Here is a 15,180-nt window from a genome sequence, read left to right on the forward strand (position 1 = left end):
CGAGAGTTTGAATTTCAGTCGTTTAACTTAGTTGAATGAAATAGAGCTCTAGTTTGGCTTGTCTGAAAATTTTGAGCTTGCCTCGGCTTGTTTGTTATTTAGTAGTTTTTAACCGTTATAAGTTTTGTTTTATTGAAGACACATCCACTTGGTCAAATTTCATTAAAAATAATTTATTATAAATGTTAAATTGTTAGAACTAGCAAGAAAACACGCCGGGTTGTGGCGGCGGGACGTTAGTTTCGTCAATATTGGTTAAGTTCGTTACATCATTATGCTAAATCAAAATATAACTTAGACGATACAACTAATATTGGCACGCATACAACTTATGATCAAAGTGACACGAGTTTGATCAGTATCGGTTAGGTTCATTACGATGCCAAGAGAAAATGAGAAACAACAAAATCAAATTGTATTGTGTCTAAAATAATTTCAATGCGTATTTGGTTTGTTGATTTCTTTATTATTTAACTAAGATTCAACTATTATTTAATATTTAATTACTTCAAATACTAACTTAAAAAGTTACTAATGAAAAGATGAAAGAGGTTATCTTATTGAGGCCGGGCCACGTGATGATCAACAGAATACGTATAATGATGATGCAATAGCAGCTTAGCCTGTTTGCAACTTTTCTTAAAACAATTTATGAATAGTGTTCAAATGTGAGTGCAACTCACTTTGGGTTTTAGTATATATATAGTGTTCATAAATTAAGTGACCAAAATAAAACACATATGAATCATAGTTATTATTTAGTGACTATATATTTTTATCTAATATTCAATTTTAATGTTAATGTTTACAAAATATTTAGAATTAAAATACAATTATGAAATTAATAGATAGAGGTTCAAAAGAGATAAAATTAAAAATATATTTTTTTAAACGTCATGAATCTTACGTGTAAACCTACTATTTTAGACAATGTCAAAGTCGACTTCTCAACCACCGTGAGACAGTACTCCCTTGATACGCGAAAACCTGACAAAATCCGTAAACCCTCACCCCATGTCGGGTTCAAACCCGACATTAAAGCCATGATTTGTCCATTCACCCATATATCATTCAAATTGACCCAAGTGAGAATCGAACATGCTTTCCACTAAAAAAAAATACATACCTCTTACCATCTTACTGGCTACCACTAGACCAACTTCTCCAAATACTTAAAAATACATAATGCTTAGCCACGTACAAGGCTCGAGCTCAAACTCAATAACTAAACGAGTTTAACAAACAAACAAAATCTAACGGGTGGGTCGACTTCACCCGACTCGTTTTGACCTGATTCTCTTAAACCCTTGAAAACCATCGCCACAAAAACGCCGCCAAAACCCTAATCAAAACCTTCAATCTTCTCCACAGGTAAACAATAATCTAATTACTTGTACAATTACATAATCATCATATGCTTATTGCAATTCTTATATATAATATTATATAATATAATATACAGATTGTAAAACCTAACAGTCGAATTGAATGGGGAAGCTGGGGAAGAAAGCTCGTAAGTTCGCCAAGAAGAAGCTTCCGGCCGTCCAAAAACTTAGACGCAAAAGCAAAATCGTCTTCAAAAAACGACCTACAAAAAGTAATATTAATAATATATTCGCTTTAATTTTTTTAAAGCGTACACGAATTATTATTATTAGGATATTAGAAATGCAGTGGTTTGTTAGGGTTTTGCTAAATGTTGTTCAGTAGCTTTCTGTTACTCTGTGTAGATAAATAAAGCTCGTCTAGTTATTGAGCCCGAGCTCGAGCCTTGTATGGGAAGATTGTTTAGGTTATTAGCTCTTTTGGACTTTTATGCATTAATTTCACACTACACAACCGAGCCTTGGCTGAACTTTTTTAATGCGTACACAAATTGTTAGGAAATTAGAAATGCAATGTTTGTTAGGGTTTTTTTATATGTTGTTCAGTAGTTTTTTGTTACTCTGTGTAGATAGATAAAGCTTGTTTAGTTATTGAGCCAGAGCTCGAGCGTTGTATGGGAAGATTGTTTTAGGTTTTTGACTCTTAACAAGACGTGTGTGTGTGTGTGTGTGTTTATATTTTAAATTAGCTTTTTTGGACTTCTATGTATTAATTTCACATTACACAACGGAGCTCAGGCTGAGCTTTGGCTGAACTTTTTAAGGCGTACACAAATGGTTAGGAATTAGAAATGCAATGTTTGTTAGGGTTTTGTTAAATGTTATTCAGTAGTTTTGTGTTACTCTGTGTAGATAGATAAAGCTCATCTAGTTACTGAGCCCGAGATCGAGTCTTGTATTGGAAGATTGTTTAGGCTATTAGCTCTTTTGGACTTCTATGCATTAATTTCACACTGCACAACCGAGCTCACGCTGAGGTTTGGCTGAACTTTTTAAAGCGTATACAAATTGTTAGGATATTAGAAATGAAGTGTTTGTTAGGGTTTTGTTAAATGTTGTTCAGTAGTTTCTGTTACTCTGTGTAGATAGATAAATCTTGTCTAGTTATTGAGCCCGAGCTCGAGCTTTGTATTAGAAGATTGTTTTAGGTTTTTTTTGACTCTTAACGAGCTTTGCGTGTGTTTGTGTGTATTTTAAATTAGCTCTTTTGGACTTCTATGTATTAATTTCACACTGCACAACCGAGCTCAGGCTAAGCTTTGGCTGAACTTTTTAAAGCGTACACAAATTGTTAGGAATTAGAAATGCAACATATGTTAGGATTTTGTTAAATGTTGTTCGGTAGTTTTGTGTTAGTCTGTGTAGATGTAGATGAGACGAGTCTGAGCCTCAAATAAAGCTTGTTTAGTTATTAAGCTCGAGCTCGAGCTCGAGCGTTGTATCGGAAGATTGTTTAGGTTTTTTGAGTCTTAACGAGCGTTGTGTATATATATATATATTTTTAAATGAGCTCTTTTGGACCTCTATTTATTAATTTCACACTACACAACCGAGCTCGAGCCAAGCTTTGGCTTGTTTAAGGTTCTGCACACGAGCTCGACTCGAGCTTACTAGCTTAGGTTTTTTTTTTGGAATTTATAAAAATGCAATGTTTGCTAGGGTTTTGTTGAATGTTAAGCAATAAGCAGTTTTGGTTATCAAGTCTGAGCTAGAGCCTTTTATGGGAAGATTGTTTACGCTCGTCGAGCTTTAATGAGACTTGTTTGTTTTTAAATTTTAGCTCTTTTGGACTTCTATGTATTAATTTCACACAACACAACTGAGCTCAAGCTGAGCAGCTTTGGCTCGTTTAAGGTTCTGCACATGAACTCGACTCGAGATCAGGCTCGTTTAAGGTTTCTCGAAATTTGTAAAAACAGTTGAAAGTGATAATAGATTGAGTATTTAGTAATATACAGCCCGAGCCTGAGCTCTCGTAAGTCAAAATAGGCTTGTTTTCTCTCCTAGAAGATGGAGATGAAATTATTAATTATGTATTCAATTTGATTATTAAATGACAGTTATAGCTTGGAAATGTGTACTAGAGAATAGAACTTAAATTTCAGTAGGGTTTGATAGGATTAAAGAACTTACGTTTTAATGTATTGGTGCAGAAGATAAACAAGATGTCACTGAGAAAGTAGTGAAGACAGCAGAGTTGTCTAATGGAAGGTAATTGGTCAAACAAATTAGAGAAATCCAGTATTCTATTCAGCGTAGATTATATTATAATTTGAATATTAATATCTTGATGTAATAAAATACTTACAACCTTTTCAAATTAATAAAGAGATAGATGCATCTTGATGTTATATACTTGTATCTTTCTTTATGTTTGAACTTTTGATATGATTATCAGGAGTTCTGACAATGAAGTCACCATGGCTACTTCTTTTGATGCACTATTTTCTGAGGATGATAATACGATGGTTCTATATGATTCTGACAGTGACGGTTATCTATCAGAGGTTTAAGACTCACCTAACTTTGGCATTTTGCAATGTTTTTACTTTACATTGAAAACTTTTATATGCTTATCTTTTGGTATTGATTATAAATTATAGGACCCAAGCTGTGGAGATCTTGGTGAAATTGACAACGATGCTGAAAATAAACGCACGCTGTCTGTCAACAATCAAAAACTTTACGAAGAACTTGCAGCACAGAAGAAATTATTGGATAAGTTGAAGAAAAAAGTGAGCATATTTTTATTTTTCTATGCATATTGTGTAGAATCCATCCGATCTTTGACTCTGACTCAAATGTATGTGTTCTAAAGCATTTTAATTTGAAAACTTTTCAGGATCAGAAGTTTGTTAAGTTTTTAGAAAGCTACAATAAAGGAAAAAAATCTCAAAATCAAGAGATGGTAAGACATCATTATTTAAAATGCTTTTTTTTCTTTATTACCCATAGAGATATTAATCTGTAACACGTTTTTTGTAACAGTATTCTGATGAAGATGAGGATGGAGATGAATATGAAGATAATATGGTGTTAGATGATTCTGTTACAACTAACCAGAAAATATTGACATCTTCAGTAATAAATAAGTGGAGTAAACTAGTTATAGAGGAGCATAATGAGCCTGCTTTAGTAAATCTATTAAACGCATATCGAGTCGCATGTCATTTTGGTTCCGAAGAAACGGGCCCCACAATTCAAGACAGTGAGACTTTTTGCAGCATATATACATTCATGCTATCTGAAGCTGATAATATATTTAGGGTTTTGTTAAAGATTCCTATCAATTGCAAAAAAACGACCTTATTGGAATTAAAGAATACTACAAGATGGAAAAAAGTCCAACCGTTGATTAAATCTTATTTTAGAAGTACATTATTTCTTCTGAAACAGGTCACTGATTCAGAGATATTGGCTTTCTCTATTGCCCGTTTGAGAGCATCTTTAGTTTTTTTTGCTGCCTTTCCATCTTTGCTAAACATGCTTATTCAGGTATTTAGTTATAATTAGCAGATTCTTTTGTCTGATTTTTATATAAGTGCACTAAAACACTTTTGTTTAAAAAATATTATTTTTTTTCTCCAAATGATTGTTGTCAATTGTGTTTTAAAAGTTCATATTTTCACAATTATAATTTACTTTTGAATCGTACGTTTTAGGAAGTTTTGTAAACACTTTGGATCACATCTGTTTTACGTTTTTTATAAATAATTAGCATGTCATTTATGATTATATTACTTGATATGATTTCAATTATAACGACTCTATTTAAATAAAGTGTGTTAAGCGCTTTTATTAATTAAAAATTCAGTCTAGACAACTTTCAAAATTTGAGCTAATCAACCGGTAGTCACAGGCTACGCTAGAGATAAAAACGCATTCTTAATGGACCCATTGTTTGTATACGGGTCAAATTGCAACTTTAACTACTTTTATTCAAGTCAAAGTTCAACAGCTTCTAATATAGTATGTATACATACTGCAGATTATAGTTCCTTTATGGGTGACAGGTGGCGGGGTTCTTTCCATGAACTCTTCTCTTCTAATCCAAGATATAGTATCTGTATGCGGCTCTGCTTACTTCGACACCTGCTTTATCAAAACATACAAGTCCTACATTGCTCGATGCAGGATTATGGAAACCGTTGACACAAAACATATTGAATTCCTTAGAGATTCCTTCATCAATTTATGCACCCTTGATTTGGAAAAATCAAGTAACAAAGCACTCGTATCTGTTCAACAACTTTCTAACATATTGAAGCACGCAAAGCAGAACGAAAATAAGGAAGCAATTAAGACAATATACAGCTGGCAGTATACTCAGTGCGTTGATTTATGGGTTCACTTCATTTCAGCAAATGTAAATGAATGTGATGTTCAGTTATTGTTGTATAAGATGATCCAGCTTATAAATGGAGTTGCTTGCTTATTTCCAGGCCCCAAGTATCTCCCATTGAGGATAAGATGTGTTCAGTGGTTAAATAAACTTTCGAGTTCTTGTGGAGTTTTTATTCCTGTTGCTTCGTTTATTTTAGATATGGTCGAGTATAAAGTTAACGAGGGCGGTAAATCTAGAAAATCTGTTAAGTTGGCATCGGATTTGAAGGTTAGTGGGTGATTATTATTTATTTGTATGTTTGTATAAATTTCTACACACTTTTATCTAGGGGTGTGCATGGATTGGTTTTGGGATCAAACCGAACCAAAAAGTGGTTTTTGGATTTTTGAAAACTTTATGTGGTTATATCATTTGGCTTGAAATTAGACGCGCACAAATTGGGTATTTTTAAACCCCGAACCGGGTAGGAACGGTTTTGGGTATGGTCAACAAAAGTCAAACCGGGTTCGGGTAGGATCCGGTTCCGGGTATAGTCGGATATTTGTCCGGGTTTTGACCGGTTCCTCCGGTTTTTTCCGGGTTTTGACCGGGTATTTCCGGTTCCAGTTTCACCGGTTCCGGGTCGGTTCCGGGTACGGCTTCGGGGAGAAATCCTATACCTGGTCCTAGCCGCGGGTCGGGTACGGGTAGGAACCGGTTCCGGGTCGGGTCTGGACCCGACTTTTTTGTGCACCTCTACTTGAAATGTTGGGCCAAAAAATGCACAAAATATTGAATTTGGGCTTGAAACGTTGGGCCATTTGTTTTTGTTAATTAATGATTAATTGATTATTACACATTTGGACAAATTTATAAATTACTTCAAACCAGATTTTTCGGATCGGTTTCAGTCTTTCGGTTTTTACTTGATAGTGAACTGTTATTATTTTTTTGGGTTTGGTTATTTCAATTTGGTTACGCTGGTTATTCCAGTTACGGTTTGGTTATAGCAGTTTTGTGCACATCACTACTTTTATTATCTAATATGTAACACGTTTCTTCTTTCAGTTACCTAAATTTTGGTTGAAATCACAAAACTTTACGGAGCAATGTGTGAATTCAGCAATTGAGCTGCTTGCAGTGCACTTCATACAGTGGAGCTGCCACATTTCATTTCCTGAATTAGCAGTTATTCCACTTATTAGATTAAAGAAGTTTTATGAAAGAAGTACCGTCGAAAGTTTAAAGCGTGTGGTCAAACGTCTTATGGATATGGTATTACAATAATTTCTTCAAACCATCTTTCTGAAAAAGAAAAAAATTACTGTTTCAACTTACCGAGTTTAACTTTATTGCAGGTCGAACAAAATGTTGAGTTTGTGCAGAAGAAAAGGGATGACGTGGCATTTTCACCGAAAGACCAGGAGTCTGTTGATCAATTTTTGCAGGTCATTTTTTAATCAGCTCACTTTTTTAAAAAATAAAATTTAAATCGATTAAATCAACTTTCTAAATTTTGATATTTTGTGCAGTTTGAGAAAGGCACTTTGAATACTCCATTTACACAATACTATAAAAGTATTATAGAAAAGGCTGCTTCAAAGATGTCCACAAGGTAAATTTTCTTAACATTATAATAATCTGATTATTTAATTAAAACAATTCAAATATTGCATTCAAGACAAGACTTGGGATTACTATCAACAAGTTTGACCTATTCCCCATTTGGCTAAATTTTTTGACTTGGCCCGTTTGACCTTTTTGTAGCCCACGAGAACCAGAAAAAGTGAAGCGGAAGAAGACACAGGATGCAGGAGGTAACGGGGATGCCAACACTAAGGGAAAGAAAAGAAGAGTTGTGGAAACTTAGAAGTATGATAAGAACTATTTTTTGTTTAATTTATGTTTTTTACTATGGTAGTTCCCATGTTTTACTCGGCAATTTTGTAACCGGTTTGTATATTATGCACATGAGGTTTATTTTTGAGACATTGATTCAAATAGATACACCTTTTGTTTTTATGTTGTTTACATATTGCAACATTGTTGTAACTAGCGTTGTTAACGGGTCAAAATGGGTACCTGTACATGGCGACGTTAGTTGTGAATTGTGATATGCGGTTAGGTTAGGTTGAATGAAACAACTTAGAAGTTTGTATACATTTAACATAGATTTTTAGTGATTTTTATCCTGTTTGTGTCAAAAATTATACCTTTGATGTGTTTTTATGTTACAACACAATCTATAATTATTTATTTATTTATTTATTTATCAAGCCATGTCACATTCTATGTGATGTACCGACATGGATACAGTTTTCGTAAAAAGATGTTCTCGCAAGGCGACAGCGATTATCTTTTGTGTTTATTAGAGTGGGCAGTGCATCTAAGGTGGAGCACCGGAGCTTGTGTGGTCTGAGCGAGCACAACACCCCCATCCGGCCCGAGTAGTGAATTCAAGTAGGGTTTGGAACTTGTGGTTGATGTTTTTCTTTTGACTTGTGTGAGCGCTAAGACTATGTGTTATGGAGAGGTAGTTAAAGCGTCACGTCACTGTCACGTAGATAATGGACTTTAACTAACCAACTTGAAAAACAAGTATAATGAAGAGAGGTTAGTTAACCAACTTGCATTAACAGTTCTAATTCGGTATTGGGTCATATGCATTTTGTTATTGAGGCTTTTTTTCATTCTTTAATTTTAACCAATTTAGGTTTTTAACACTAAAATAGAGTTATCATACAACTATGAACTTAATAATTCCTCTTTAAATGATTCACGTTATCCTTTTACTATTTTAGAGTAAAGTATTTTTCTTATTTATTAAACAAATGTATTTTATACGGTAATTTTTTTAATCATTTTATATTTGACGTTTTAATAATTATAATTAAAGGCAACTTTTAACTCTAGACACGTTTAGTTAACCATGCGACTTACTTATTTTTATCTGAAAGATGCGTTAACCGACTTTCGGTTAATTAGATAATCAGTTTTCGGTTTCGGATCCGATTCGATATCATAACCTTATCTTACTCCCATTTTCACCCAAATTATTTACCCTAGAAAAAAAGTACAGTTATTATTATTATTATTATTATTATTATTATTCTGCTTACAAGTCCACACCCTATACCGACACTTGTTTCTTCATTTCATCATTCATTTCAAATAATAATATCAAATCAAATCATATTATTAAATCTTCGCCATTCCAATTGTTATCAGTTAGGGTTAGGGTTTTTGTTCGTGCGGTTATTGCGAGTTTGAATATTATTAATGGCGGATTTAGGAGAAGAAGCAGATGAGTACGATAGTGATCCAGAGCAGGCGAAGCTTTCGTTGACGATGCGGCGGAGGATAGCGAGTGACGATGAAGAAGACGAAGAAGATGATGATGATGACAACGTTGTTAGTGACGCTAGGGTTAGGGTTAGGGTTTCGGATTATGAATCTGATGGTCAAGGTGCGGCGGCAGAGTATGATGATGATGATGTAGAAGAAGAATTGGAGTTAGTCGATGACGAAGAAGATGAAGGTGTTGTTGGGACTGTTGTTATTCGGAGTGTTGATCGGTTTGATAATAATAATAATAATAGGAGTGGAGGAGTTGAGGAAGGTGAGGGCGAGGGGAGACAAGAGGAGAAGAAAGAGAACGAGCCGTTTGCGGTGCCGACGGCTGGGGCGTTTTATATGCATGATGATCGGTTCAGAGATGGTGGTCGTGGGCGTGGTCGGGGTAGAAACAGGTGATTTTGTGCTTTTATATTTGTTTTTGTTTCGTGTATGTGTAGGTGCGTTGTTATAATTAGTTAGAGTGATCCTTATTCCTTTGAAGTGTTGTAGGGTTAGTTAAGTTAGTTAGAAACAGGTGATTTTGTACTTCACTTTGGTTTATATTTAGTTCTTTACATGTTTAGGTACATTGCTATAATTAATTGGAGTGAATTTTTACATAGTTGTAGGTTTAGTTAAACAGGTGATTTTGTACTTCACTTTGGTTTATATTTAGTTAGTTAGTTAGTTCTGCGCGTGTTTAGGTACATTGCTATAATTAATTGGAGAGAGTCTTTACATTGCCATTATTCTATACATTAGAATTTGGGTTTGATTTGTCTTTTATTACAAGAATGATGTTTTTTTTGCTTTTGATAGTGTTGCTTTCATACATTCATTGTCTTTTTCATAACTGAGAAATCTAGGTAGGCCAATTATTATCTTTTATGGGGGGGGGGGGGGATGGAAAGAAACATGCTACTCAATAGTGCTATCTTCTTATTTAAGTATATACACAATGGTACTTTTTTTTATTTTTATTTAGAAGTCAAATAATTCTAGATTTTATAATCTATTTAACTTATTTGTTTGTGTTTATATCAAGTTCTTTACATATGTTGCATCTTTCATATTATATTGTTTATAATTTTTATATACATAGACATTGTTTGTTCTATATGTACGGATAGACCTGTTGTTATATGTCTTATTATGCCTTTTTTTTTACAAATAAGCATAATTTGTTCTCCCCTTTAGGTTTCTCTTTGGGCAATGGGCATCAACATTTGCAGGTAAAATTGTGAAAAAGGTGTTATGGCCCTCATGAACAGTATATAGGAATGGCTTGTTACACTGTTATTAAGCTCGATCGGAATTTGAAAGTGTCTTATTATGCCTTTTTTTTTTAAAAATAAGCATAATTTTTTGCCCCCTTTAGGTTTCTCTTTGGCCATCAACATTTGCAGGTGAAACTGTGAAAAAACGTGTTATGGCCCTCATGAACAGTATATAGGAATGGCTTGTTACCCTATTATTAAGCTAGATCGGAATTTGAAAGGGTGTCATGAACACTATTATTATGCCAAGTTGCATACTCACACGACAAAGCTCGAAATGTGACAAAGTTGTATGGTGCTCATGTTTATTAAGCCTCCACTCTAACACACATGTGTTGGAACCACCAATCTATTTTTTTCCTTCATAGATTTGTAACTTGTTTTTAGTCATTGGCCTTCTTTTTGCTACAAATTTCATCCCTATTTGTTTTGAAGTATTTCTTTTCTTTTATTTTGCAATCCACCTATTTACTAAATTATCGATTGATACTTCATAATTCATATATTCCCAAAAAAGAGCTCATACTGACTTTTTAGTGATACTGTGTTTATTTTTGAGTTAAACAAATTACCATTCTATGTTGATTTTTCGACATCAGGAAGTGGCCTGGTTCTATGAAGGGATTAAAAAATAGATCTTAATGAGTTAAAAAAATATACTCTATGTAAGTGTTATTAGTTTGTGAGTCTGTTACAATAGTTACACTAATTTTTCAAAAGGAATTTAAGATTCACATCAGTTTTTTTTGATATAGTTGTGGAAGTACGTGGCAGAAAGCAAGCATTCACATGTATAAACTAAATTATTAAAGCATGAAGCTTCAATTAGAGGAAATTTGTGTTGTACGATTTGTTCATTACAAGTTTATCAGATATCAACCACATTTACTCCACCAAGAAAAAGCTTATTATAATTAACTCAAGATTTGTTTTACCTTCACAGAATGTTATAATTTGAGTCAATTCTTTACAAGTTTTTTCATGCCATTAGATGGTACTTCATTTTATAAAGTTCTGTTTATAAATGCAGGCGTACTTTTGGCGGGAGGAAATTGTTGGAGCTGAGAGATGAGAGAAAATGGGGCCATGACAAGTTTGAAGAAGTGACTACACAGGATAGGCGTTACCATGAGGTGAAGCATTGTTTCTTATCAAGTATCAACATATGTATGTGTGTATATACACACAACTATTTATTTTAATATTTTTTGTTATTTCAGCATAGAAGGGGTTTCAGGGGTCGTAATCGAGGTCGTGGCAGACATTTAGGCGAAGGTCGTGGATTCTCTAGAAATTACAACAACAATAATAATAATAATCAAACAACTGGGCCCAAATCTATAAGGGGCCGAGGCCCAAGAAGATATCAGCCTTCTACACAAAACACTTTTGTGCAGCCTCCTGCACAAAGCAGACAGTAAGCAGAGATATCATGATTTATAGTTTTTAGTTAACTATTACTCGTATGATTTGTTCAGAATTTGATTACTAAGTTTTGTAGGCATGCCAAACCAATGGAGAAAACCTCACATGCTAGTTCAGGAAGAGCCACTGCATCTTCTGCCACATCTGCATCTGCTCACGGCTTCGTTAGAAAAAATGTTGTTGCATCAAGTTTGAATTCTGCTTCTCTACCATTTTATCCTTCGGGTTCTTCAAATAATGAAAGCAAAAGTGGATCAGTTACTCGGGGCCCACGTCCTCCTGCCATGTCGGAGAATTATCCAGTTTCTCAGTCTAATATTTCACAGGGAAGAAATGTTTCTGTTTCATTAAGTATGGACAAGCTTTATATTGATGATCCAATCTCTAAGCCCATGAACTCACAAACACGGGCCCATGGGAGAGGCCCAGTTTCATTTGGGCAAGTGGGCCATCAATCGGTGCCTTTTAGTCAGCAGTTTAGGGCTCGATCTGCAAGTGGGCCTCAAGCTTTTTCTCCGCCTAAAACATCCGGTTCTGCACGTGGTCTTGAGTCTGTAGATATGGAATCTTCTACAGAATCTAATGATTTTAGGGCTGTGCTGGGTTTAAGAGGAAAAGGTAGTACTCCGAGCAGTGGAACTGGCTCATTTTCTTATGGTGATCAGAATTTTTCTGGGGCTCCAAGATTTCTGCCAGGTAAACGTCTATTAGATAACGTTTTTAATCAATATTAGGCCTGCAAACTAATCAAACATTCAGTGAACCGTTCAGCATGAAGTTTATATTTTTTTATTAATAAGTGAACGGACACGAACAACTGTGTTTGCTTATTTAGTTAAATGAACGGGCATGGACAGATGTCTTGTTTGTTTATGTTCGTGAGTATACATTTGTTTTAAGATCATTCATGTATGGCTGTATATATTTATATAAATCTGTTAGGTCCATTACAATTTATACTAATTTTATAAATACAAGATACCCATTACAATTGAATCTAATTTTTTAATTTTTTGGGCTCGACATATTGATGCTCATGTTAACTTTTAATCGGTGTTTTCTCAGTTATGTTTGTGTCCAATCATCTATGTTCAGTTATGTTCCTTCGTTTATTCTTGTTTACGTTCATGAACTTTTTATATGTATTGTTAGCGAGCGAACATAAACACGAACACGTTCATTTTCATAACGGACAAATACAAACTAAGAAACTCTGTTCGTTTAATTGTTTGTGTTTGGTCGTTTGTTTGACATGAACATGCTTCATTCGTGTTCGTCTGGTTTGTTTTCAGGCCTAATCAAATCCATTTTTTTAATCTCATTAGTTTCTTGGAGACATGAAATGATGGTGTGCATATAATATATATTACTTTTGTGGTTTGGCATGTAGTTATGCAATTTGCCGGGCAGCATCCTCGTGGTCTTGGAGTTCCTGCTGTTGGCATGGCTTTTCCTGGCTATGTTGGTCAGCCCGATGGCTTGGGAAATTCAGAGATGACATGGTATTAAAACTTAAGATTTTTAATTAATAGTTTCTAATTTGTTTTTTGACTTTTAAGTTGAGTACCAATATCATTGATGATGTCATAACAGGTTACCTGTTTTGGCTGGTGCTGCTGGAGCTTTAGGTGCTGCTGGACTAAATGCACCGTACCACCCATATATTACAATGGATGGCGCTTATAATGCTCGTCCATCTGGTCAATTGGCTTCACTGGCTCATCCTATAAAGTATGACAATGTTTGCTGCAAGTTATTTTCAACAGATTTTACTGCAATTTTTTTACTTGGTTTTTATTTGTTTGGTTTCTTTGCAGCAAAGACAGTAATATGAATAAATCTAGCAGTGAAGTGAAGCCTTATCAGAAACCTGGTAAGATTCAATGCTTGCTCTCTAAACTAAATTTTGTTAAATTTTTAACTAAGCAATTGATTTAATTTGTTTTGTTTTGGCAGAGATTGAAAAGGATGAGCTTAGACAACGACAAAACAAAGCTCGCAGGCAAGTTTGAGTTTTGTTTAACCATTATTTTGGTTTTTATTGTGTACAGAAGAATTGATTTTAGCTTTCTATTGCTCTATTATGTGCAGATACACCGAAATGAAGTTTGACAAGTGAAGTATTAAAAGCTATTGAAATTAGCTGAGAAAGATCACTTTCCAACTGAAATTTTCCTGATGAGTTTCTTGCGTTGAGCGGTTTTGCAGCCCTTAAGCCTTCTGTGATCTCCAGTTTACTCCTGGATCACTTTGGGCACCTTCTATATTTACTAAATATTTACGGTAATGCTTTCTTTTGAACAGTTATTGCTTAAATAACTACAAACTAGGGGTGTGCAAGAAACCCAAAAACCCGAAAAATCCAAACCGAAAAAACCGAACCGAAACAAAAACCGACGGTTTGATTTTATGTTTTTGTAAAAACCGAACTAACGGTTCGGTTTTGGTTTTGCATGTAATAAAAACCGAACCGAACCAAATTCCTAAGTTTTTGTTTTTTTTATATTTTATATTAAGTAATTTATAAGAATTTAATAAATATGTAACTCAAATATTTTTGGTCAAAGGTTTTTGTTTTTTATATTTTTTTGTAATAGTCTATTATTTTACAGTTAACAAAATTATTTATACCTAAATTCACTATTTTTTGCAAACTTTTTATTGGCCTAAATATTTCAAGCTCAAATGGCGAAAACCGAAAAAACCGAAATTAAAAAGAAAACCGAAACCGAACGGTTTTAAAAACTCCAAAAACCGAAGTTTTGGTTTTCGGTTCGGCTTTAGCCAAAAATTGCACCGAACCGCACCACGCACACCCCTACAGTACAAACTTCTTTTTACATAGTTATTGTTTTTAGTTGTATACATGAAAGTGTTATTATTTGTCTACACACAGGTATGTGTTTTGATATGCCTGCTCATGCTGCGTCCTCATAGTAAAAGAATGCAGTCTGACAGGCGGCAGGAAATTTTAGTTTTGGATGAGAGGTATAGAAAAACCTTACCGCGGTTTATAAATCTGAACGTACTTTTGATTGATAGCGTGTTTGTTTCTACTTTCAGGTTTATTCTCGCTTGTTTCTATAACTTTTATTTGGTGAAAGTTTTCGGCAACGCCTTTTGTGTGGGAGGAATAGTAAAAGTATAAGAGATTAGAGATATATCTAGCAGTGAAACTTTTAGCTATACTGTGTGTGTGTGTGTTTTTAATCGTTTATCTTGTGTGCTTGTTTTTACCGACTTGAGTCGTGTTTGGGGGTTCGAGTAGCTGTGCAGCGTGTTTGGAGATGGTTTTTAACTTTGTTTCTTCGTGTTTATTGTATGGCTTAGGTGGAGGCGAATGATAATTGTGTTTCTTGTTTACCTACCTATGGATGGATTTGCTATTATGTTTACTTTGTTTTTGTTCTTGCTTTTGAGGGTTGAGTCGTGT

At 34.3% G+C, this 15,180-nt stretch overlaps 2 protein-coding genes across 2 annotated transcripts; both read left to right on the top strand.

Annotated features, from left to right (window-relative positions):
- The first annotated feature begins 1,291 nt into the window (after positions 1-1,291).
- On the top strand, positions 1,292-7,709 carry LOC143538153 (protein REBELOTE-like). Its single transcript, XM_077031770.1, has 12 exons — positions 1,292-1,371; positions 1,463-1,597; positions 3,539-3,596; positions 3,784-3,892; positions 3,989-4,120; positions 4,228-4,293; positions 4,374-4,880; positions 5,374-5,997; positions 6,778-6,984; positions 7,068-7,157; positions 7,242-7,324; positions 7,477-7,709. Exons 2-12 carry the CDS (start codon positions 1,489-1,491, stop codon positions 7,577-7,579), a joined length of 2,088 nt encoding a protein of 695 aa, XP_076887885.1. The 5' UTR covers positions 1,292-1,371; positions 1,463-1,488; the 3' UTR covers positions 7,580-7,709.
- Positions 7,710-8,833: 1,124 nt separating this feature from the next.
- On the top strand, positions 8,834-15,159 carry LOC143538164 (protein MLN51 homolog). Its single transcript, XM_077031777.1, has 10 exons — positions 8,834-9,458; positions 11,353-11,455; positions 11,543-11,739; positions 11,824-12,443; positions 13,138-13,249; positions 13,341-13,478; positions 13,565-13,620; positions 13,704-14,030; positions 14,644-14,735; positions 14,811-15,159. Exons 1-8 carry the CDS (start codon positions 8,989-8,991, stop codon positions 13,757-13,759), a joined length of 1,752 nt encoding a protein of 583 aa, XP_076887892.1. The 5' UTR covers positions 8,834-8,988; the 3' UTR covers positions 13,760-14,030; positions 14,644-14,735; positions 14,811-15,159.
- The last annotated feature ends 21 nt before the right edge of the window (positions 15,160-15,180 follow it).

The sequence above is a fragment of the Bidens hawaiensis genome, unplaced genomic scaffold (assembly GCF_021521415.1).
Source record: "Bidens hawaiensis isolate Kalapana, Puna unplaced genomic scaffold, B.hawaiensis_p1.1 tig00000780_1, whole genome shotgun sequence".
NCBI lineage: Eukaryota > Viridiplantae > Streptophyta > Magnoliopsida > Asterales > Asteraceae > Bidens > Bidens hawaiensis.

Coding starts and splice junctions, on each gene's coding strand:
- LOC143538164 (XM_077031777.1), top strand. CDS start 8,989: ATGGCGGATTTAGGAGAAGAAGCAGATGAGTACGATAGTGATCCAGAG. Junction 9,459..11,352: donor CGTGGTCGGGGTAGAAACAG/GTGATTTTGTGC, acceptor TTATAAATGCAG/GCGTACTTTTGGCGGGAGGA. Junction 11,740..11,823: donor CCTCCTGCACAAAGCAGACA/GTAAGCAGAGAT, acceptor TAAGTTTTGTAG/GCATGCCAAACCAATGGAGA.
- LOC143538153 (XM_077031770.1), top strand. CDS start 1,489: ATGGGGAAGCTGGGGAAGAAAGCTCGTAAGTTCGCCAAGAAGAAGCTT. Junction 4,121..4,227: donor TGGATAAGTTGAAGAAAAAA/GTGAGCATATTT, acceptor AAAACTTTTCAG/GATCAGAAGTTTGTTAAGTT. Junction 7,158..7,241: donor CTGTTGATCAATTTTTGCAG/GTCATTTTTTAA, acceptor TATTTTGTGCAG/TTTGAGAAAGGCACTTTGAA.